General features: G+C 35.7%; 2 protein-coding genes across 2 annotated transcripts; both read left to right on the top strand.

The window, feature by feature from the left end:
- The first annotated feature begins 1,807 nt into the window (after positions 1–1,807).
- LOC137729225 (internal alternative NAD(P)H-ubiquinone oxidoreductase A1, mitochondrial-like) lies at positions 1,808–5,917 on the top strand. Its single transcript, XM_068468087.1, has 9 exons — positions 1,808–2,287; positions 3,040–3,722; positions 3,881–4,094; positions 4,226–4,386; positions 4,488–4,553; positions 4,639–4,802; positions 4,907–5,021; positions 5,329–5,508; positions 5,597–5,917. Exons 2-9 carry the CDS (start codon positions 3,126–3,128, stop codon positions 5,750–5,752), a joined length of 1,653 nt encoding a protein of 550 aa, XP_068324188.1. The 5' UTR covers positions 1,808–2,287; positions 3,040–3,125; the 3' UTR covers positions 5,753–5,917.
- Positions 5,918–19,442: 13,525 nt separating this feature from the next.
- On the top strand, positions 19,443–22,867 carry LOC137729677 (3',5'-bisphosphate nucleotidase AHL-like). The gene is made up of 3 exons (XM_068468681.1): positions 19,443–19,816; positions 21,590–22,277; positions 22,369–22,867. Exons 1-3 carry the CDS (start codon positions 19,483–19,485, stop codon positions 22,670–22,672), a joined length of 1,326 nt encoding a protein of 441 aa, XP_068324782.1. The 5' UTR covers positions 19,443–19,482; the 3' UTR covers positions 22,673–22,867.
- The last annotated feature ends 3,621 nt before the right edge of the window (positions 22,868–26,488 follow it).

Below are 26,488 nucleotides of genomic sequence, written 5' to 3'. Positions count from 1 at the left end.
TTACACTTTTAAAAATTTTTGATGCCTAATATACCCCTATTTGAACGTTTGATGTACACAATTAATTCTATACAAATTGTAAGTAAGATTTAATGATTTTACAAAAAAAAAAAATAATAATAAATTTATTGCCTAATATATAATAACAATAAAGCATGCCTAATATATGTAATAATACATGCTTAGTTTAGTCAATCAAATTATATTTTACATATAAGTGTAGGTAAACTATTTCACACACACACACACACACACACATATATATATATATATAACAAAAAAAAAAAAAACATGCTTGATATCATAAAAATTCATGCAAAATAATTTACCTACAAAAAAATGTTATTTGATTTAGTGCACCTACTATTCAAATTTTAAAATGTTAGATGCTTAAAAAAAGCAAAATAATTTACCCAATAAATGTAAAGTGTATGCAAAATAATTTATCTACATAATAAAGTAAACCCAATAGATGCAAAAATACATGCAAAATAATGTACCTACATAAAAAATATTATTTTTTTATTCAATACTAATTTACCTATTATTTGTACATATAATAATAAAATGTGCCAATATATGATACATGCAAAATAAAATACCTACATAATGAAGAATGTTATTTGATTCAAAATTAATTTACTTACAAAATAAAGCAATTTTATTTGATTCAAAATTAATCTACCTATTATTTGTACATATATCTTATAATAATAAAATGTGCCAAATATATGTAATAATACATGGAAAATATATTACCTACTAAATAAAAGAATGTTATTTGATTGAACATTAATTTACCTTCAAAATATATGTTAGTTGCTCATCATAAATTTACATATAGGTAGATTAATTAGTATAATATGTTTGAACATATATGTAGTATTGTGCATATACACACACACACACACACACACATGTTAGGGGTAAAAATATGTGTAATAACTATTTGTTCATTGTAATTAAGGTGAGTAATTACATATAGGTAGTACTGTGCATATGTGTGACATCCCACATCACCCAGGGGAGTGATCCTTAAATGTATATTCTCATCCCTACCTAGCACGAGGCTTTTTGGGAGCTCACTAGCTTCGGGTTCCGTAGGAACTCCGAAGTTAAGCGAGAAGGGGGCTAGAGCAATCCCATGATGGGTGACCCACTGGGAAGTTGCTCGTGAGTTCCCAAAAACAAAACCGTGAGGGAATGATAAGCCCAAAGCGGACAATATCGTGCTACGGTGGAGTCGGGCTCGGGTTGTGGTGGGGCCCAGGCCGGGATGTGACAATATGTGTGTGTATTTGAACATATATATATATATATATATATATTGAGCTTATGGTAGTACTATATACATTTGAACATGTATATATATATATATGTTAGAGGGTAATAATATGTGTAATAACTATTTGTTCATTGTAATTAAGAGTTGCAATGATCTAGTGAGCCTTTGGTTTCCCATGAATGAAAGCTATCGAATCTTTTCAAAAAAAAAAAAAAAAAAAAGTCAAGTTCTTATTCAGATATGTAACTTAAATGTGCATTTTGATGTGTGCTAGAGGATGCCTCTTTCCGCCACACAACAACACTCGAAAGACTTGGATTTGGGCCTCCTGGTCATAGGGCCGATTTGAGTATGGCTATTGGGTACCAGTATAGTGAGCCTTTGGGGTAAGGGCCATTTTCGACCCACAGAAATTAAGAAAAGGAAAGTTCAAAAGTACGCCCCGATATCGTGGGAGAAGACTATTGTATTCAATGCCGCCTACCTAGATCAAACCTTGACTTTGTCTCTTCCACCTCTCTCACTAAACAGCCAGGGTTTTAGGGTTTTACACACACGGGGCCAGCTAGCAGCTGGGGAAATGGTTCGTGGGAGTGGGACCCACTGAAGTCTCCATTACACCCCCAACGAAGCATCGTCGTATTTGCCACCACTCTCTCTCTGCAAATTTTCTTTCCAGTTTCCACATTTCGATTTTCCCACAGAGAACGAGAAAACATGCCAACTACGGACTTTTTCCATTCTTTTACTGCCTAATATTTAATATATTTACATATCGAATCCCAACAACCTTCCTTGCGTCGCAAGTCGGTCCCTTCAAACTCCCTCTTCATTTCCCAACTTTTTAATTCCCGAATCAGTTCTTAGATTTTGTGATCCCCCATCACCTTTATATAAACAGACACGAAGGCCCTTCTGATTTTTTGCCCTACGAAGATGCTCCAAGAATCTGGGATATTCCAAAGCAAGCAACTTTCATGATTTCATCGCTCCAAAATCTCTGTAAATATTCTTTAACTTCTGCTTCACGAAGATTATGTTTTTACTGTTTTGGATTTTTGGTTTCTTAGTTTTTGGATGTGATCTGCATATATGACGCTGGTGGGTTGCTGTTAGATTAGTGTTTGATTTTTGGGGTTGAAAGTTTTAGTCTTTTTCGGTTTCAGATCGATTTTTTCATGCCTTCGGTGTTGATCTTTGTGTATAAAGCAGAGTTGTTCTGTTTGTGTGGCTTTGTTTCTCGATGCCGTCCATTTTTTAGCTAAATTTCTGAATTTTTGAAATTTTCATGGATCTGGATGTATGGACTCATCCGGTGGTTTTTCATTTTTTGATACAAGCGATATTGAGAGAGAGGGAGTCGAACACAGGACATCAAGCGAGGGGGCGTTTGTGCATGTGTGATCTTGATTTGACGCTGAATGTTAATTTCTATAAGCAATGCATAAGAATCAAACTACTGTTTTTATATGATCTTCAACTCCTAAATTTACAAGAGCCTTTCTCTTTGTTCCTGCCATCAGCTGATGGCCCTGGTTTTTGTTTTCTAACCAAGTGGTATTTTCGATACAAATCGTTGTCATATGGTAATTCTTTGATTGGAGTGTTGCTCTAATTGTCCTGCCTGTTGTCTTCACCTCTCCATCTGTTAGGAGTGACCAGTTCATCTCCCTATATATATTTCTGCCCTCAAATGTTGATCCGATAGTAGTAGCGGTTTTTGTAGCTCACTTCCCTTGGTTCAATTTCAACAGGTTGAACAAGCACCGATTTGCTTCTCTTCAGAAGGTTCAAAGGGTACTTGTTAATCTTCTTTCGGAGTGTAGTGCTGCATCTGAACATGGCATTAGAAAGGATTGCCAGGACTGCTCGAAATGGATTCAGAAGGTCGTCAACAGGAGCATCCACTCGCACAACTGATAAGGATATGTTGTGTGAGCGAGCATCCACACGCAATTATTGTTCCATACCTTCACTCGAAAGTGAGACTAGAAGCAACAGTCTTTCGTACCTCTCCAGCATTTCGAAGGTGAATCACAATAGATTCTTGAGCAGGGGAATAAGCATAACTCCAAATTATCAGTTCCCTTTTGCAGAAAGGATTGTTGAGGAGTCTGATTCGGAGTGTAATGAGCCCAAGTATACTGGACTAGAAGCAACCAGACCGGGTGAAAAGCCAAGAGTGGTGGTCCTTGGTACTGGCTGGGCCGCTTGTCGATTCCTCAAGGGACTAGACACCAAGGTTTATGATGTTGTTTGCATATCGCCGAGAAATCACATGGTCTTCACTCCTTTACTTGCTTCAACTTGCGTTGGTACCTTGGAATTTCGTTCGGTTGCTGAACCTGTTAGTCATATACAATCTGCAATGGCGACGAGTCCCAATTCATACTTTTACCTGGCTTCCTGCGTTGGCCTTGACACAGGCAAACATGAGGTAACGGAACTATAGTTATCAACTTGATTATTTTCAAATTTGGGAAACGTTTGCTTACATTGTTCAGTGCTCTTAAGATTCATAACATATTGGACACTGACTAATTTAGATTTTTGAAGTCATAGCTACAGAAAAGTTAATGTTCTTCTTTCGTATAGGTTTACTGCGAGACAGTTAGCGATGGCAGTTTATCTCATGAACCTTATAGGTTCAAAGTTGCATATGACAAGCTCGTCATAGCTGCAGGAGCTGAGCCTCTGACATTTGGTATCAAGGGTGTGAAGGAACATGCATTTTTCCTCCGTGACGTGAATCATGCCCAAGAGATTAGGAAGAAGCTTCTCTTGAACCTCATGCTCTCTGAACATCCAGGTGAGTGTTATATGTATCTCAGAGTATACAGTTATTTGAAGACTTGGTTTCGCTCTCTGAAGGATGAGTGAAAGACAATTGGTAAGAATCGGTGTTCTTCCCTCTAACATATTATACATTTTACTTTGCAGGCATATCGGAGGAAGAAAGGAAACGCATTCTGCATTGTGTTGTTATTGGAGGTGGCCCTACGGGGGTGGAGTTCAGTGGCGAGTTGAGTGATTTCATCATGAAAGATGTCCAAGAACGGTATACTCACGTTAAGGATTACATCAAAGTCACACTCATTGAGGTACAATCAGTTATTCTCGCCTATATTTATGCACTCTGCACTGGCTTCTTGTGGACAGATTATGAAACAAATGATTGTTTTCTCCGTAATTTTTTTAACAGGCGAATGAGATTTTGTCGTCGTTTGATGTTGGCTTAAGGCAATATGCAACAAATCACTTGACCAAGGTAAGTTGATTTGTTTTTCTAACATGCTGGAGGCTACTTTATGTTGGTTCTTGGGATTGATTTGAAATGTGAACTTTTGCATCAGGCTGGCGTTCGCCTTATGCGAGGCGTTGTGAAAGAAGTGCATCCGAAGAAGATAGTTCTCAACGATGGAACTGATGTTCCATATGGCCTTTTGGTCTGGTCTACCGGTGTTGGTCCCTCAGAGTTTGTGAAAAAACTTGATCTTCCAAAGTCCCCGGGTGGAAGGTATAACCACCAGCATCTCTTTACTTTCTCTCTTTTTCAAGGTCGGTTTCTTCCTTGGATTCAATTGATCAAGTATCTAAAATCAACTGTGTTGAGTGATACAGGATTGGTGTTGATGGCTGGATGCGGGTTCCTTCAGTGGAAGATGTGTTTGCACTAGGAGATTGCGCTGGTTTTCTTGAGCATACGGGGAGGCCAGTGCTTCCGGCTTTGGCTCAGGTTAGAATTATGTTTTCACTCTACAAACTAGACATTGCTGTCAAGCCTGTCATACTTCATGCATATTCCCTATGGCATCCAATATTTGAGTTTTGTTAAAATTGCTAATGTCAAAGGCTAAATATACAGATAAGAAGAGTTTAACATCAAAATTTATAAGGCATTCCAATTGAAATAGCAATCACATTGTTAGCATATTTCAACCGATTTCACATTTTCGGACTTACTGATAGATCGACGTAGAGAGAGCAAATGAGCAACTGTGAAGCCATCTTAGAGCTAACCCAGTTCAATTTGTTTTGAATAGGTGGCAGAACGGGAGGGAAAGTTTCTGGTGGAGTTGTTTAACAGGATTGGAAAGCAGGATGCCGGGAAGGCCTTCAGCGCGAGAGACATCCCTCTTGGGGAGCAATTTGTTTACAAGCACCTTGGAAGCATGGCGACAGTTGGAGGCTATAAGGCTTTGGTTGATCTACGCCAGTCTAAGGTAAGGGCAATGTGCTTTTATGCCTAGCACTTTCAGTGTGCTTTTCCGCCAAGCATTTTCCTTTAACCTGTTGGGTAAAATTTTGCAGGATGCAAAGGGCATATCCCTTGCCGGATTTCTCAGCTGGTTTATTTGGCGCTCCGCTTATCTGACGCGTGTTGTCAGCTGGAGGAACAGGTTCTATGTTGCAGTGAACTGGGCTACTACTCTTGTCTTTGGCAGAGATAACTCAAGAATAGGTTGATGCTACAAGTCACCTCACACACCATTGCCATGTGTTATAGGCTAGTAATTTTAACACTCCTCGTTTCGCCTTCTTCCCAATATAAAGGCTACATATGTTAAAGGTTTAAGATCTTGATCTCTCAATTTGTTGAATTGGTGAAATTTTGGTTCAATTTAAACTCGATCTCTTAATCATTTGTCGCGAAGTACTGTGTAGCGTAGATGGTAAAATGATTTTGCCCTTCTCACCAATCTATTGTCATTTAATTTTGAGTTCGATACTCACACCCTAACAGACAGATTGAAAGAAGACACATAACTAAGAGTTAACAAACATATTCCAATAGTTATAAACTTTCAAACTACAAATTTTTTACAGCCTTTTGTTGCAAGAAACAAAGGTAAGAACTTAAACTTTTTACCCTTCCCTCTCACTCACTCATCGAAAATGTAAAAATCTTTCACCAAAAAAAACTGAACTGATTGATTGATCAACATGATCTCATCAGCTAAGAGAAGTGACGAGCATCGCTAGATTCACAAACGCCGCGGCGGCTGCTGGCAGAGAAAATGGAGGAGAGAGTGAAGCAGAACCCCAACAATAGCCACCTTCACCTGACCCCTCTTGGGAATCAGACGGCCAGAATTGAACCTCTGAGAGAAACTCCCACTGTTGATCATAGCACTCCTTGCACCCTCCATCTCTTCTTTTGCTTCTGATTATCTTAATAAGGGATCAAAAAGTATGTATCAAGCAGAGAACGCTCTGTATTTTACACCTCGAAAGCTCTTCTCGATGCGGATATCCGTCTTCGATTAAGCAAGAGAAAAGAAGTGAGTGCTTGAATCTTGAAAGTCTGAAACTTTTGAGCTGTGAGGTTGTTTTGTGATTTGGGCTTTCTAGCTTGTGTTTATATAGTGCCAACTGCCAAGGACATCAACTTTTTTATTTTTTTTAACTTTATTTAATTTTGGGGAAATTAATATATTTGATTAGATTGTGTTGCTCGTCGAATTTGACCGTTTGACAGAGACAATCTTGACTTTCCTTTTTAGCGGTGGAGAAATTTTTAATTGTGACGGAAATACGGATGTTACATCACGTATTTTTATGTAAGTGATGAAATTTTTTTTTTTGTCGGTTCTCCATTTTATAAGTTTTTTCTTCTTTTGAATTTACGTCATCTCTTGATTTTTGTGTCCGAAATAGGCAGATTCATAAATTTAGATTACTCAATTAAAATCTTACGGCCTAGTTTGTTTATTAGAAAAACTAATGAAAATGTGTTGAAATTTTTGAGTTTTAATGATAAAGACAAAATAAAGGGTAAAGTGAATAGTACCAGGATTAACTTTTGACTGTAAAAATATAAATTTTTATTAAAATGAACAGTACAGTAGGTTTTTCATTAAAACTCTCATTGTTTATTTCACTTATCCAACTCATTTAAATTAAGAGTTCAGATCTCTCTCCTCTTTTAAATAGTCCAAATTTTTAGATTTCTGGATCCGAACTTGGAGATTTGATGAGGATCTTGATTTTTTTATTTTATTTTTTCTGTACTCCTTAAACTCATAACCTAATAGCTTCTCTCTTCACAATGACTTCGACCAGGAAAAGTCGTTCAACACTTCACACACAACAATCATAACTTGAAATTATATACTCGGTTTTTCTTACATGTATAATAAGAATAAGAGTGGAGAAATGTCACATTTGGAGCTGCTTTCTACATGAATTTGAATTCTATATATAAGACTTGAATTTGAATTTAGTGGCAGTGTTTCATTTATTCATAAATATACAATATATAGAAGTACAAATATACAAATTAATTACAATGAATTTACTTTGAGTGCATCCTGATGAATCTGTTATACAATGAACCTAATAAAAAAAATTCAATGAACCTAATTTAAAAGATTACAAAGTGAGTGAGACAATTTCACTAATAGAAATAAACCATGCCAATGACTTCATGAAAAGATGTGATTCACGGTAAATTTTCGACCAGGTTTCTTATTCGAGTTTTCCTAATCCGAATAATAACTTAAACCAAAATTTTTTGTCATCCGTTCATTTTAATCTTTCGATTACTGTTTATACGTGTGTCTAGAGATTTGTCCTAGAGAAAAATTGTTTTGTCTTTAGCTATACTTATTCTGCAGAACCAAGCAAATCCTGAATCGGGTCCGCCCGGTCCCGTAAGGGCCTGAACTAGATTCAAAATGAAGTGCCCAACTCGGACCTTTTTTTTCCCCACTAGTGATTAAAGCTCCAAAACATAATGTCTTTGTCTATACAAATCGGTGCGGATTTGATCATCATCGATCTCTCTCCTCCCTAATAATGTACCTGCCACTAATATAATTAATTAATTTTAAACTGCTAATTGTATGTGAATTAAAGTTGTATTAGATTATTCCAAAGTACAATTATAGAGTCAATACCATTCACTGAATCTGATAGTGGAAAAGGGAGCACCTTGATTCGTTGTATTTCATCTAAGTAAACCCACTAGACAGTGGACACAATATTTTAATTATGTTAGATTATGTTTAAAACGGAAGAGATTTGGGTCTAATAATTTGGATTATGGACAAAATAACTAATAAGGCTGCCAATTACAGAGGGAATATCCTTATTTTGCAGTATATTCTCAGTGTTTTGTTTCGTTATAAATGGAACAATAACAGCTAAGCTAATTCTTTTTCTAAAGTACGAATGTTTTCCTAGTAGATCAACCTTTGAAAACTATGATTGTAACTTTAAACCAAGAAAGAAACTTCGATATGACTATTGATTAGAGCAGTGTTTATACTGGGTGAGATTAAATCAGAATACAATCAGTCTTATATTCTTGCGAGAGGTCGTTCAACCATACAAAAATAATGTTGTGCACGATTGCCACATAAGACAATTGTCTCCCAACAATAAAACCAATGCGAGGCTGATGAGACCAAGATATAGAAGAGATTCATACTTTTGTGAGGTTGAAATAGCCAACAATAAAGTCTGACAATCTCAAAAGTCAAGACTCTCACTGAAAATTTTCCCTTTCACATAACCTCTATTTACTCGAACTAAATCTCCAGTCAAAAACCAATTAGTTGTTTTCCAAATTACCTTCAACTTAAAGTACCAAGTTTTGGGACACATGCTGAATAATTAACAAAAATTAATCTTTGGGTTTTACGTATACTTTTGCATCTTATTGCTTTAGGGCTGATTATTTTTTATTTGTTGGCAACATTGACCCTGCCAGCTATTGAGTTTTCTGGCCACCAATTCATCAACATAAATACATCTTTTTAAATGGTAAACCATAAAATAAAATAAAAATAAAAAAATAAAAAAAATAAAAAAAAAACCAGTAAATATGAACACGACAACTAGTAAGGTCAAAGAATTAATTTGAATATTAATATGACCTAAAGTAGTAAAGTTAAAGTTAATCATGGTGAAAGTAGCAAATTAACGTAGGACCAAATTAAACAAACGTATAAATTGTGTTGGTTCCTTGTTGTTGCTCCTGCTGCTATATTTGTAGCCCACAAGAATCACATGACCATTTTGCTAGCTTCCACTAAAAAAGTGAAGTCTTATGATTCTCTTCCACTGGTAAAATAGGTTGGGTCTCGTAATACAGGACTTATCTGCAATTATTTATTAATTCAAGGGTTAACAAACTCAAATAGCCTTTCACTACCAAAGATCTTGGGATCTCTCTTTTGAATTTAAAACATTATTTTCGATTATATGACAAGTGAGTTCCAGATATAATGTTACGTACACTTGATAGTATGGATTTTTTGCAAGATTTAACTGTTGCAAGATTTATTAGATCATTTTACTGTTAATTTTCTGGATCACTCAGCTGTATGCACCATGAAAGAAAATTATTGAAAAAGATGAAAGATAGATGCCAATTATTTTGAGAAGGACTTCTATGAATCTATGATACATGTAACAATCATGATGTTAAGTATATAATTATCATGATGTTGTAAGTGCATAAATGATATTTTATATAATTTTCTCTTCACATGACCTTGTTTCACTGACCCGAAATCCCTTGGTAGTGGTGCACATTTGCCATGAGAGTTTGCTCTCCATTATTAAACCCTAAAAACATAGAAACGGTACGGCCAAACAAAATGATGGCCTTATCATAGTACGATGCATGCATTGAATCTTGCATTGAAAAGGAATTGGGCCAAAATCTGTAAGAAAATGTGTTTAATTGTGTCAGATTGTGTTAAAAGAGGCATAGATTCGATGTAGGCAGTGAGATTATTTTGATATTTGTGAGAGTTGGTTGATGGTTGTTTGGCTTTCTTTCATATCTTAATCCACCCATATCTTACATATTATTTCATATCCTAGTGCATAGATACATGCACTGCATCCGGATTCTAATCTCTTTTTAGACATGAAATGTCGTAGTGCTAGTATTGTACATCGAATTTTGATAATATTGTATTTCTGACTTTGATACAATCAATTGTTTATGTGTGGATAAATGGTTATCATTAATTTGAGTTTTAAAATACATTAATCGATTGTAAATCACTTATTATTTACAATAAATCAACAATCATGATACAATACTTTAACGTATGATAGATTATAAAAGGTACTACCTCTATCATATCCATGATTCAAGACCAAATAAGTAGAAAATTTGTTTCTATATAAGTGATACTATAGGATGGCGAATTCGAACATAGAGCTCAAGTGCAAGGTTAAAAACTATTTACCATTTAAGGTACAAACTCCTTACAAATAGCAGTTTAATACACTAACAATGTACTAAATGCAATATGAATTCCTGCTCCTGGTGTTCCAGTTTAATTTTTGTTCTAGGTTTTGAGATTTCATTTCACGCACCAATAAGTGTTGTACCAAACAAAATAATTTGACCAAAGAAAGCAGATTCTTATTCAATATTTGAACCAAATTCTACAATGTACAAAGATTAAAATCCATTACATAAACAAATTAAAGATCTCTTCAAATCCTCAGAACTTCTTGACCTAATTAGTCGATCTCGAAATTCGTCTAAGTTTAGTAACTACGAGTTGCTTAGGCTGCTGCCATGTGCATTTATGGACGATGAGGATTGAAGATTGAAGCCACGGAATTGGCTAATCCCACCACGATTCCCATCTTCACCTGACCCCTCTTGGGAATTAGCCGGTCGGAAAAGTTCCTCGACGTCGCTCCCCCGGCGGTAGAATTGGATGCGGAACCTTCCATCTCTGTAGCTCTTCTTCTTGCATAAAACCTTCTGAACTGTGTAGCTCTTCTTCTTGTAGCAAAATCCTCTTCAAACTACAAAAATTTTACAGCCTTATGTTGCAAGAAAAAAAGACGAGCTCAAACTTTTTACCCTTCCCTTTCACTCACTCATCTAAAATGTAAAAATATTTCACCAAAAAAAAAAAAAAAAAAAAAAACTGGACTGAAAGATTGATCAGAACATGATCTCATCAGCTAAGAGAAGTCATGAGCATCATTAGATTGACAACCGCAGCCGCCACGGCGGCTGCTGGCAGAGAAAACGGAGGAGAAAGAGTGAAGCAGAACCCCTACAATAGCCACCTTCACCTGTCCCCTTTTGGGAATCAGACGGCCAGAATTGAACCTCTGAGATAAACTCCCCCCGTTGATCATAGCACTCCTTGCACCCTCCATCTATTCTTTTGCTTCTGATTATTATCTTAATAAGGGATCAAAAAGTGTGTGTGTGTGTGTGTGTGTGTATTAAGCAGAGAACACTCTCAGTATCCTAACACTTCGAAAGCTCTTCTCGATGCAAAGATCAGTCTTTCTATTAAGCAAGAGAGAAGAAATGACTGTTTGAATCTTGAAAGTCTGAAACTTTTGAGCTGTGAGGTTGTTTTGTGATTTGGGTTTTCTTGATTGTGTTTATATAATACTGAGGACATCAACCTTTTTGTTTTTGTTTGTTTTTTTATTTTTTTTATTTTTTTTTATGTTAAACTTTTTAAAATTTTGGGGAAATTAATATATTTGAGTATACTGTGTTGCTCGTAGAATTTGACTGTATTTTCTTTGGTTTTATAAAGACAATCTTGACCTTCTTGGTTGGTCGTGTGCTCGTGTTCACACTTCACTTTTTATTGGCTCGTTTTGTCGGTTTTCTATTTTATAAAGCTTTTTTTATCTCTACTCCTTTAAACTCATAAACTAAATTCTTCTCTTTTCACAACCAGTTGAACAGGAAAAGTCGTTCAACATTTCACAAGAGATGAAAATCTCATGTACAATTATTTAGAGTGACAGTTAAAGTAATATATTGTCAACTTTTTTATTATTATCCCCGAGAAAACCAAACTTTTACCTTAAGTAAAATTTAGTTACAAGAGAATAAAAAACAAAGAGCTTTTCCCTTTTTCTTCCGAATATTAATCTTAAGAATGTAGATTTTAAGAATGAATGATTGTCGTTCTCCAACCCTCATTGCTCCCCCGGACCAAGTGGAGCATGCATGGAGTCGCATTATTTGGAGCTACCAAATGCATCCTATCCTTTCTCTTTTAAGCAGTGAACAATTATTATAATTTAACAACTATAAAGAGAAAGGATAGGATGCATTTTTTCTCACCGCTTTCAAGTGAGGATAATGTTTGCCACCCTACTTATTAGCATTGAATGAGTTTAAATTTTAAGGTTTGTGTCTACCTCATATAGATCTTGAAATTTAAACTCATCTAATGATGATAAATAAGATGGTAAACATCATCATCATTTGAGAGTTGTGAGCAAAAATATTCCCTTTTTCTTTAAGCCTAGTGATTAAAGGTTTCCAAATATAATGTCCTTACTTATGCAATCTGGTCTGGTTCGATCTCTCTTCTCTCTACCAACTACTAGTTTAACCTACTAATGCTTTCGTTTGTAAAACAAAAAACATAATGTCCCTGCCACTAATATAATTAATTAATTACAAACTGCTAAATTAAAGTTGTATCAGATTATTCCAAAGTACAATTATAGAGTCAAACCATTCACTGAATCTGATAGTGGAAAAGGGAGCATCTTGATTCATTGTACTTCATCTAAATATACCCACTAGACAGTGAACACAATATTTTAATTATGTTAGATTATGTTTAAAAGGGAAGATATTTGGGTCTAATAATTTGGATTATGGACAAAATAACTGATAAGGCTGCCAATTATAAAGGGAACCCTTATTTTGCAGCATATTCTGAGTGTTTTTGTTTTGTTATAAATAGAACAAGTACAGGCTATGCTAGTTCTTTTTCTAAAGTACGAATGTTTTACTTGTAGATCAACCTTCGAAAACAATGCACCATGAAATACACTGCCCCCGTACTTTTGTGAGAACTACTTTAAAGATAACATGGTCCTTTCAGCCATACAAAAATAAATCGTGTGTGCAATTGCCACATAAGACAAGTGTCTCAAAATAATAAAATCAAGGTATTGTTGTTCACACACATCTTTTTACCTCTCAACAACCTTGTTAATTTTTGTGCATTGGGCTTCTTCAATTCGCTCTATCCAACCGCCGTAAATTCAGAGTAGTATGTGAGAAGTAAAAATAATTGTGTGGATACATAGCACCATCCTAAAACTAATGCGAGGCTGATAAGACCGAAATACATATAAGACGTTCATACTTTTGAGATTAAAATGATCATCTATAAAGTTTGACGATTGCATAAGTTAAGACTCTCACAGAAGATTTTCCCTTTCGTGTAACCTCTTTTTACTCAAACCAAGTCTCCAGTCAAAAACCAATTAGTTGTTTTCCAAATTACCTTCAACTTAAAGTACCAAGTTTAGGGACATATGCTGAACAATTATCAAAAATTAATCTCTTAAGGGCTCATTGACTTTCATTTGTTGCCAACATTGACCCCGCCGGCTGTTGAGTTCTCCGGCCACCAATTCATCAACATAAGACATCTTTTAAATGGAAAACCAACAAAAAAATCCAGTAAATATCAACACGACAATCCGTAAAGTAAAGAATTTGAATATTAATTGACCTAAAGTAGTAAAGTTAAGTTAATCATGGTGAAAGTAGCAAATTAAAGTAGGACCAATTAAACAAATGTATAAATTGTGCTGGTTCCCTGCTGCGTATTAGAGTCCACAAGAATCACATGACCACTTTGCTGACTCCCCACTATAAAAGTAGAGTCATATGATTCTCTTCCACTCGTGTAGTTTGTTGGGTCTCGTAAGCAGGACTTATCTGCAATTATTTATTAGTTCAAGGGTAAGATCTTGCAATCTCATTTTAGAATCTAAAACCTTATTTTCGATTAATATAATATGCAAGATTTGGATACAATGTTACGTCACACTTAGTTGTATGGATTTTATGCAAGATTAACGAGTTGCATTTCTCTGGATCACTCAGAGGTATATACCGTGAAAGAAAAATTGTTGAAAGATATAAATGATAGATGACAATTATTTTGAGAAGGATTTTCATGATACAGGACAATCATAATATAAGTATATTATTACCATGATGTTATGAGTGCGCAAATGATATTTTACATAAATTTCTCTGCACATAACATTGTATCATTAACACAAAATCCCTCGGTAGCGATGCACATCTGCCATGAGAGTTGGTCTCCATTATTTTATCAGAGTGAAGGATATGAGTTAATAATTAAACACTAAAAACATCGAAAATGTACGGCCATTTGTTATGGCCTTTATATAATACGATGCATGCACTTAATCTTGTACTGAAAAGGACTTCAGACCAAAATCTGTAAGAACATGTGTTTAATTGTGTCAGATTGTGTTAAAAGAAAGAGGCATAGATTCGATCTAGGCAGTAAGATTATTACGATATTTGTAAGAGTTGGTTACCGGTTGTTTGGTTTTATTCATATCGTAATCCACCCATATCTTACATAACTACTGCATAAACACATGCACTGCATCCGGATCAATGTTATCAACTTATGATTGTATTGAATTTAGTATTATTCAATCTAATCTATTTTTAGACATAGAAAATGTCGTAGTGCTATTATTGTACATTGGATTTTGATAATATTATATTTGAATTTTGATACAATCAATTGTTTGTGTGTGAGTAAATGATTATCATTAATTTGTGCTTTAAAATACATTAATCGATCATAAATCACTCATCATCTACAATAAATTACTCTAACGCATGACAGACTATAAAGGTACTAGCTCTATCAAATCCATGATCCAGGGCCAAACAAGTGGAATTTTTGTTTCTATAAAAGTGATACTATGGGATGGTGAATTGAACATAAAACTTAGGTGTAAGGCTAAACGCTTCACTATTTAAGCTACAAATTCTTTACAAATAGCGGATCTGATACACTAACAGTGTACACTATATGCAATATCTGTTAATTTTTAAGTAAAACTTGCTATGCAATATGAGTTCCTGCTCCTGGTTTTCCAGTTTAAGTTTTGTTCTAGGTTTTGAGATTTCATTTAAAGCACCAGATTTATTGTACCAAACAAAATGATTGGAACAAAGAAATGCAGATTCTCATTTCAATAATTGAATCAAATTCTACAGTATGTACAAATATTAAAATCCAGTACATGAACAAATTAACAATCTGCTCAAATCCTCAAAATTTCTTGACCAAATTACTCGATCTCAAAATTCGTCTAAGTTTAGTAACTACGAGTTACTTAGGCTGCTGCCAAGTGCATTTATGGACGATGAGGATTGAATACTGAAGCCACAGAATTGGCTAATCCCACCACGATTCTCTTCTTCACCTGACCCCTCTTGGGAATCGGCCTGCCGGAAAATCTCCTCGATAAATCTCTGCCGTTCATCATCGCTTTCCCGGCGGTAGAATTGGATGCGGAACCTTCCATCTCTCTAGTTCTTCTTCTTCTTCTTCTATAAAACCTTCTGAATTCTGTATGTGGTTTTCTGAAGTTTTGACGCAAAATACAAGTTGGTTTTGCTCAATGCTCTTTCCAGAACCCACTGCTTTCTTATATACCACTCAGCTGGTTTAGGATAATGACCATATTGGCCATGCAGCGGTTCGATATACAAAAGTTGTGCATGCGTGATCTAGTCATTTTATTGTTTATAGGACCAATAATGCTTGTGAATTAATCAAGTGCACGGGTCTACAGTATAAGGTGGTTGGTGGCTGCTGCATATGGATCACGTGGGTAATTAGTTTTGTGTTGTTTGAAGGAGTCAGCATTCCACCGATCATGTCGAACTGTTTGGAATCTTGTCCTTGTTTAAAAATTATATAACCCACTATTTCTTGTTTATTGTTAATGATTAATGATAGGGTTAAGATAAGAATTAGGTGGTGATAATAGTTTACTTACTTTTTGGGAGCCAATCTCGTCAGTTCTCACACAAAGAAGAGACTACTTTTAACATGTGAAACGAGAAAGATGCTAATATAAGATATACATCTGAGTTAGTGTATCTACGAATGTCACGACAAAGAAATGGGGTCATGGTCTTGAAATTAACTTCTTGACTTATGGAAGAAATAAGGATGATAAAGTGAGTTGGTTGGAGAATCGAAAAGTTGGAGGGGCTATTTTGGCCGGAAATTTGGTCTAAGCTTGAATTATAATAGATAAATACAAGTAGGAAAAATTTTAAAAACAAAAATTGGATTGAGCTAGAGCTTGTTCAGCCCTTTATTTTTATCTAGTAACTCGTGTGACATGTGACATTTTACGTGATAAGAGAGAGATTAATAAGTTACATGATGAGAGAGATATTAATAAATGATATACTTTTAGTTATATCCAAGAATCTCCCCACACAAACACATGAGCTCATGGTCATCGAGATTAACTTATACACCCAATTTAGAGGAGAAAACATGATGATAAAGTGAGATGGCTGGAGACTTGGAAATTTGGACTAAAGATTGTCTAAACTTTAATCATAATGGATCATATAAGTAGAAAAAATTTTAAACTTGGGTTGGGCTAGAGCTCGTTTAGCCCTCTTCATCACGTAATGAGTGATAAAAGAATATTGGAGTATAACAATATACCACGGACATATATAAGCATTTTGTCATGATGATGAAATTTGCACTTTGTTATATGAGATAAGTATGATCAGATAATTTAATTTGATCAATTGTGAGACTCACCCAAGCCGGGCCAAATGAAAATCATAACCTCCACTCCACTAATTGAGCTACATTATTGTGAAGTGGACAAGTCCACTTTGATTTCAATTTCAAGTTCAAAGAAGTTGGGGGAGCTTTAGCTTTCACCTTTGTTCCAAGATAAGATTAGGGACCAGAACAAATTGAAAAAAAAAATAGAAAGCAAATTCATTTTCTATTAGATGAAATGGATTGATTGCAACATCCATGCACAATCAAGCCCAAATTCAATTTTTTAAGTTTTGCGCTCAATCTAATAAAAATGCGAATGCCTCCACCACCCCCATTTAAACAAATGGCGGCAGCCCAAAAGTCATAATATATGTGAATAACAATGTGGGCGGGCTCCCTCGTGATTTTTGCAAAAACCTCATTCATTAATTAGGGGATCAATCAACAACATTCTTTTGAGACTTACACACTGTTTCCCACGAAGGTGATATCATTTTACCGTACAAATATTATAGTCGAAATTGTTTATTATATTTATCACCATCGAAAGATCATTTCTAGAAAATTTCATTCGATTTAGAAACCGTTTCGTCATTCATATGAATTAAAGCAGTTGATAGTTTTATGACGATGTCACTTGCTACCATAACTATCAATTTTCGACATACATAGATGGCTACATGATCACCTAATCGAATGAGTTTATCTAAAAATGATCTTTAGATGTTAATAAAGAAATGAAATGTTCTAATATGATGTTTGTATTGTAAAATGATAACTCGTTGTGAGAAAATGAGCTTTCCTAAAGTGTGGATGAAAACAATAAAATCGAACTACGTCATGCTGTTGAAACGCTGAAGTAATAAGTCCTGTGTTTGAACCTTGAACCTTGAAACTTGAACCCCAAGAATCTAAAACAATCTAAACACAACAGGTTAAGAAAAATTGACCATCAAGAATTCAACACCAATCAATCATGCTGCTGTGAGTGATTTGCGGCCACTAAATTCTTGCCCATTCGCCCACCTGTGGGAGGGATTTTTGGCATATAATGCCTTTCTGCTTTCAAAATTTCAAATCAAGTGGGCTGTATTGTTGTATTAAGCACTAAAGTGGCACACTTGTATGAGATAATTACGATTATTACTTGTTAGTTAGTGTCTAAACCAATCAAGTATGCATCCAGTATCCGGGGCTGATTCCAAGCTATCCAGTAGTTTTGTTTACTCAACGATTGTCATTTGTGTGATTTGAACTCACGACTGATCATAATTTTTTTTATTTAACTCGCAGCATGATTAAAAAGTAAATAAAACTGAAAAGATGTACTCCGAATCGAAATTCAACTTATGTTGAAATGTTTTTATAAGTCTTCTCGATCTCCGAAATGATGGACCGCCGCAGTGAAACTACCGGTTGATTTCTTTTTAAAAGAAAAAAAATGGGAACTCAATTTGTTCAACTTGATTAAGCAATCACAAGTCTCCAAAACTAAATAGTAAACACTACTAGAAAATCATTAAGTTGACGATTAAAATATGGGTCCTTGCACTTATTAAGATAAACATTATCAAAAGAGTATGAACATGGATTCAACTTGCCTATCAACAACATCAAGTGTGAAGTGTTATTCTATCAATTATATGCTTATCTATCTTGTCATATACCACTCCTTCTGAAGCATATTTTGATCAAGTATGAACTTGCATTGCATACGTTTTGATGAGCTCACAATGACTCTAACTTTGGTTTAATTTTGTACCCTTTTTTCTTTTTGTTTTTACAAAATTCGATACTTCATTGAAAAGTCCGGTTAAATTTCATGAAATCTCATTAACCACCATATGCATCAGCTAGATCACATGATCAATGCATCTAGCATTCAAGATGTAATGGAACTTCGAGCATGTGAAAATTCGTTAATTACTAAGCAATCTTCAATTTGATTAACCATTTGCTGAGATAATGCTTAAATGGTCATTTAGGAAAGGAACATCTTTTATTGTGACATAAGTTAATCGACACTAGGGTAGACAAATAGAAGAGAAATTTTAGTAGAGTTGTATGATTAAGGTAGTTCTCACACTAAGTGAGATCAACATAAAATCAAGTAGAACCAAAACATTAAAAATTTGTGAGAGTTTACAAGTCTCGCAACAATACTGACACAAAAGGATCAATCCTTCACTTGCCAATCGTTTGCGATTTGAATTCGCTCTTTTGCCTCACCTTTTACTCATCTTACCAATATCGTGACCGGATTTCTCACACTAGTTTTTCTCAAACAAAGTACGTCTAAATATTCTTTTTTCCTTTAAATGAAGAAAAATTAAGCTAGATTAGCTTTTTGATAATGATTGTATGCGAGAAACCTAAATATTGTTAAAGTAAATATAGCTTATTATCTCATATTTATGGCTTATTCTTAGCCCAATTCCTTTGTAGTTATTGAAGTCCAGCCGAAAAATAAGTCTCCACCAATCATTATCTATCACTTTCTATTCATTTTGCCTTTTGGTTACCACCCTTCCAACGTCACCAAAACCAACACCCTCCAAATCCACACAAAACACTCTCTCACTCTCACACACAAACCCAAAACATTCTTCAACCATGGCTATAAAATTCTCGCACAATTTGGGTCTTGAAAAATGGAATGACAAGAAGTTGACAAGCAGGTACAAAACCCACCTCAACTTTTCTGGGAAATTTGGCTGCTGCTTATCCAAGTTCATGAAAACCCAATCCTTCTCAGTAATGGAGGGCCTGAAAAGTTCGAGTCTTTTGGCTCCGGAGCCAGTGAAAAATTACTCCCAGGAATTGGACGTGGCTGTTAGAGCTGTGCAATTGGCTTGCTCTCTCTGCGAGAGAGTTCAGAACAGTTTGATTTCGAAGAACAGCGATGGGGTCCAATCCAAGGATGATAACTCTCCTGTCACTGTGGCAGGTCAGTTAAATCTGCAATCTTTGTTGTTTCAGTGGTTCTTAAATTCTGTTTTCTGAACTGGGTTTTTTTTCGCAAATTTGGAATTTTGGTGATTTGGATTTATTTAGATTTCACTAATTATGAGCCTTTGAGAAATTATTTGGGTTTGAAGAAATTGTTCTTAAAGTTTCTTCTTTCGAAAATTATGACTTTTTGAAGTCAAAACACGTTGACGAATGTGAAGTCACGTATAGGAAAGGACCGAATTAAATCTGATTTAGAAATGCTAAAGAGGCTCTATCAAAAGCGAGACTTTTTATAAATTTTGTCGCCTCTTGTTTTTGGCACAACGTTTTATAATATTGGCATGAAAATTGACGTTAAACTATGAGGTGACAGAAAATCCTTAGAGCATTCCAAATCTCCTTAGAATTTCTCATCTAACTTATATTAAATGATTTCACTATTAATTGTATAGAGTCGATTAGTATAAAACTCCGCACATGATTGCACAATTAGTTTAAGTTAAGGATAATATTATTGCTAATTAGTACTGGGCTGCTGAAGCGAATTTGAAACTTTGGCAGTGTATTACTTTTCGTTTTATCTTTTAAGTGCTATTAAAACTGTGTTAGAAAACATAATGCGGTTTCTAGTGGAAGTACTATAATATAGAAAAGGAAACACAAAAAGGTGTCTATAAGCCTAAAAATATCAACTTGTGGAGCTGTTTGGCGGTTTTGCGAGTGGCAACTAAAGGGCCATGCTAATAAAGTAGAATGATGCTGCTAGCCTGCTAGTCATAGTTTCCTCTTTTCATCAGCAGCAAGCTTTGTTTTCAGTCTTTTTATCATAATCCACCTTCAACCCTTAACAAACTTGCAGAATGTGTGATAAAATGTCGAACCGAATGCGCAAAACTCATATCAGAACCTGTAGAGGACATTGAATCTTAGTCCCATCTCCTATGTTATGTTATTCGTTGAATTTGCATGTATCATTTAGCCTAAAGTTGGTGCGGCCCTTGAGAATACAGAATCTCTGTGCACAACTTGCATTCTGGACCAAGCATAGTGGGAGCATAAGTCCTTTTTTTGCAGTCTCTTCTAGCACTCAATCTTTTTATCTTCGAAAGCAATCATTATTTTTTCCTCCAAGATGTATTAAATCATAGCAGAACTGAACATTTTTTTTAGAACATGTGTCTTTTTGTTGTAGGACCGAGACATTTCATCTCTATTTCCTCACAAAATCTCCCTCACACACCTCTCTTGATCATCTTACTTATATGCCTCGTAATCGTTGTTTGTCTGCTCAAACTTAGATTCTTAATTGAGAGAAATCATGCCCAATTTGCTTTTTACGTCAGGATCTTTACAATTTGGAACAGTTTAGCTTTCAACACGAAAAGAAAGCTTCCGATAAAAAAAAGCTGGAATATTTGGCACCACTCTCTTAATAAGTTGTTGCTGGTATGCCAGTTTATGGTCCTGAACATCTCTCCAGGGAATAACTTACAATATGGTGTTTATGTTAGTATATTATGTTCTAAAGTTGTTATATTTCCGATATGAATTCCAATCTATGACGTAAGAAACATTTACACCAAGAAATAAGCGAGAGCTTAGTCCTATACCAGATGACCACATGTTATTCGAGTTTATTTCTTCAAGTTATCGTATCAATGGTTCATCATGGAAAAGGAATTTCAACATTTTGGGTGCAATTTTATGGTCAATGAAGCTATGAATTCTTTTCAATACATGTTCTCTCTTTAATGTACCGTGCAAACAGATTGGAGTGTCCAAGCAACTGTGAGCTGGATACTGTCCGAGTCTTTTGGGAGCAGCAACGTGTCCATTATTGCTGAAGAAGATATTCAAAATTTGTCCATGGCAAAGGCAGGTGGAGTACTAAAAGATGTAGTGAAAACTGTAAACGAATGTCTAGCTGAAGCACCTCGTTTTGGACTTAAAAGTCCGAAAATGGCCCTTGGGACTACAGAGGTTCTTGAAGCCATCAGTCGGTGCAACTCACTTGGAGGCACGGCTGGGAGATTTTGGACACTTGACCCCGTTGATGGCACATTGGGTTTTGTCCGCGGTGATCAATATGCAATAGCTCTGGCTTTAATAGAGGATGGAGAAGTTGTCCTTGGAGTTCTTGGCTGTCCCAATTACCCAATGAGAAAGGAATGGCTCAATTATCATCACCGGTATCATAGAATTATATCTAAATTGACACCACCAACGTCGGAATCTTGGGACAAAGGCTGTGTGATATATGCTAGAAGAGGCAGCGGTGAGGCTTGGATGCAACCGCTGCTCCATGTAAATAAGAACTTAGTGTGGCCAAACTCTGCAAAACCTGTCCGAGTGTCCTCCATAGATAATCCAGCTCTGGCAACATTTTGTGAACCTGTTGAGAAGGCAAATTCAAGTCATTCCTTCACAGCAGGGCTTGCTCATAGTGTCGGGCTTAGGTACCACAATTTAAACTTTCATCTCTCTTTGCTATATATGTTACATTCTAAAGGTGTATGATAAAATGAACAAATGATATTGTGACTGCAGGAAGCAGCCACTGCGAGTATACAGCATGGTGAAGTACGCAGCCATAGCTCGTGGAGATGCCGAGATTTTTATGAAGTTTGCAAGGGCTGGCTACAAGGAGAAGATTTGGGATCATGCAGCAGGCGTTGTTATCATACAAGAGGCTGGTGGGGTGGTTACAGATGCCGGAGGGCGTCCACTGGACTTTTCGAAGGGCATATACTTGGAAGGCCTTGATCGAGGTGTAGTTGCTACTGCTGGAGCCAATCTACATGACAAGATCATCAGGGCCGTTGATGCTAGCTGGGACTCCTCCAGTCTATAAAAGCCGTCTACCGCTGCTGCCTGACATCAATGAAAACACAACTCCTTAGCCCTTACATTACCGGAAATCGTACGAAGATTGTAAATTATTGTTTTCATTTTTGTGTTCTTTATTTATCTGATTTTTGCATTGGCAGAAATATAAATTCTCGAGGGGAAAATGCAGAAGTATATCTACAAAGTTCATGCTTGACCATCTTAGTCTGTGTTCCAATATGCTTTAAGGTAATTTAGAAGTCTCTCCTATCAGCCTGGCTGCAATTTAGAGAAACTAAGTGTGTACTGTGTCAAGCAATGTAAATGTATTGAATTGGAATCCAATTGCAGAGACAGTGCTGAACTCTTTGGCCCAAAACAAACCCAACAAAGAGGAAGAAAAATAAGAAGGAAAAGAAACTTCTGAAGAAACTTTGAGTGTATTTGTAACACGACGTGGTATGCTCATGTATTACTAACTCACTTAAAATGTTACAAGTCAGATTTTCTCATTTTCTTCCAAATCAAACTCCTCTGCATATAGTCTTTGATGTTGGCAACCACATTGAATGTATAAAAACGACTTTTCTCACTTTGTAATTATCTGTACTAGCGAAACACAATATGTAATAACTAATTCATCAGTACTATAACACGTAAATTGGTTATATCAGGCAAAGTTATTCCAGTACCATAACCTTTTGTGAAGGAGGGTATAACGCGCTTGGCATCCCAAGCAGTGATTGATACCCTGAGATGAAAGTGAGTGAGACGCTCACACTGAGAGTCTGAACAAGCAGAAGTTGAAATAAATCTGAACCGTGTTTTTGGATGCAACTAGTTTTACAAGTCATCAATCTTCTTAATGGCAATCGATATGAAATCTTAGAAGATTTTTGTGTGTCTGAAATACAGATGGTATATCACATATAATTATATAATTGGAGGATGTATACTTAAAAAAAGAGCTTTTTGAGAACATTTGGCTTATCGTTCCGTACTACACACTGAAAAATCTTTCCGAAATCTTTAACTTGTGGAGATGCAATTAATTGAACTAAAGGAAGGACGGTGACCTCGGTATTACAAAGCATCAATGTTTATTGAATGGTCTAACTCCCAATCAATTGCTTAATGGTAGATGGAAGAAAAAAAGTGGTTGTCAGCACAACGGAGAGAGAGTGATATTTAATTGGGATCAGGATCCTCTCCTAAGTAAATGGTGAGCATCAAGTTCATCAGATCGTTCAAATTTTATCCAACGATTACAAATAGAAGGTTCTTCTAAAAGTTATAATAATTGTAACAGTTAGATAAAATTTGATCAGGAGGATCCTCACCATTTTCTTAGGAGAGGATCCTGATCCATTTAATTGGACCCAGCTTCTCTGCCTCTCAGTTCTTATACACTCTCATTCCTTCTTATTTTATGTGATCACAATTAAGCCATATCAACATTTTATATTAATTTTTTTTATAGAGATAATAAGACAAAAAGCAATAGTGACATAAAATATTAACGTGGCTTAACCGTAACCGTAAAAATAGGAGAAGATGAGAATGTATGAGAACTGGGAAGTCAGAGAAGCCAGGTCTTAAACCTTGCTGCGTAGACTTATAACTAATCAATGCTACTTCTAATTAAAACTAACTTAAACACACCCTAAGTCTTCAAATTAGTAGGAAAACCCCCATTCTGAACAGATGGATGGCAAAATTCACCTTCAAATATAAAAATATCTAACCTAGCTCTTGGGATTGGATGCAAAACAAGTTTTTCTTTTTTTTAGAAATAGATTATCTCCGGATCCCTTATTCCTAATCCATCAATTCGGGAATTCAGATCATTGAAATTTGATCTAATGGCTGAAGTTATTATAACTTTTAAAGTAAATCTCTATTTGTAGTTATTGGATCAAATTTTAATAGTCTGAATCCTCGAACTTGATGAATTAGAAGGGATGAATCCGGATCTTTCTTTCTTTTGGGAGTTGAGACTTGAGAGATCAGAGACATACATCTGTATGGACTTAAAGTCATGAATGATCATAAAGGTGGTCGGCCCTCCAACTTTAATTGCTCAGCTCCTCCCTTGACAACTTGACATGTGATCTGGTTTTCCAAGACTGAAGTTCTTACAATGATAGTCTTGAAAGACACTGTTCTCCTTAAGGGTGCAGAAATAAATTAGCATTATACTCATCATTTATAAGATTTGAGCTTAAAATTATTTCACTTATTAATCAAGAAGAATATATGCATAAAGAAGTTGAAAATGATGCTTTACAATAGACTATACACATCTCACCTCAACTTTTAGCTATCAAGTGATGAATGTTACCATATTTGGTCCATCCGTCGCGCAAATTAGGATTTAGGGTTTAGGGGCGTGAACTATAAGACATAGCCCATAACCTTCTGAGATTGTTGCATCCCCTTAAACCCAACCCTAGAACACCCAAATCTAACTATTATCCAATATTTATTTGTCACGTGTTTGAAAGCTAAAAGAAATTTGATTTCCATTGCAATTTAAACAATATTTGAATCAATCTCAGAGAAAACTTTTGGGAGAAAAATGTTGCCAAATGATAGGAAAGCTACAGTTTCAACTTTCAAATTAGGGCTAATTTCTTTTTCAGGTCATAAATTATTATCTATATTAAGAATCAACGTTAACGAACTGCTTTTCACCATTTAATTGGAGAAACAAGACATCAAATTGGAGAGATTTGACAAGAAACCAACCATCAAGAGACGTATGATCAAAATCTAGCAATCAAAAAGCGCCATAACATCAACATGTAGTCCTTAGGCCATGCTTATAATTCAACTGACTCAGTAGAAACGAAAAGGGTATAAATTGGTTGATACCGGATATTAATCTACAATATTCTATTAGATGTTGCATTCATATCATGTTTTTTGTATCGTTTTTGTGACATATCTGATATCTTAACCGATCATGTCGTGTAACAATCAAATTCATCCAACCTACAATAACTTTACGAGGGCCCCCATCAAGAACAAGATGTGGCATATATGTCAAATTGTCACTTAATACATAGACCAAACTTCATGTGTCCAACTTATTACGTAATACTATAAGGCCTCGTTTGGCAGTTCGGACTGTACTGACTATTTCTGTCGGATAGAATAAATAGCCACCGGATAGTACTGACTAAATTAGTCGGGTGTTTGGTGCAGTATCGGACTAGTGATCGTATTATTTATACTGTGTTCAGTATTATACTAGATAGGAGGAATCAAACTTAAAAAAAAAAAAATTAAAAAAAAAATGAAATCACTTTTTTGTTCCCAGATCTTTCTGCACCCCCTAAACACCCTTCCTCTCTCTCCCTTCTTCTTCCCCGACTGCAGAAGAATCCCAAATAATTGTTCCCTAGCTCTCTCCGCCACACCCCCCAAACTCCCTCCCTTTCTCTCCCATATTCTTCTTCTCCGACTAAATAATCCAGGCGTTTTGGTTGGTTTTATTAAGCAGGTGTATACCGTATTATCCTATCCGACAGGTTAAATTAATCTGGCGCTTATTTAGTACGAGTGAACACCAAACACCCGAATCCGTATAACTAATCTTATTCGATCCTTTATCCGATCTGCCAAACAGGGCCTAAGAGAGTAAAAGAAGGATGGTAATGGCACCCAACCAACTCCCCATTCAAGCGAGGACCTCTACGTCATCACTGTCCTCCAACACCCTCCCAATTAATGCCCTTCTTTTGGTAACCTTCCCCACCACGGCACCACCACAATCCCTCCACTTTTATATATTCCCCCTATCCCCTAATAATCCCTCCTCTTCTCTATCTCATCTTCT

This window comes from Pyrus communis, chromosome 3 (genome assembly GCF_963583255.1).
Source record: "Pyrus communis chromosome 3, drPyrComm1.1, whole genome shotgun sequence".
Lineage (NCBI taxonomy): Eukaryota > Viridiplantae > Streptophyta > Magnoliopsida > Rosales > Rosaceae > Pyrus > Pyrus communis.
This window is presented reverse-complemented; position numbering and strand designations above follow the sequence as displayed.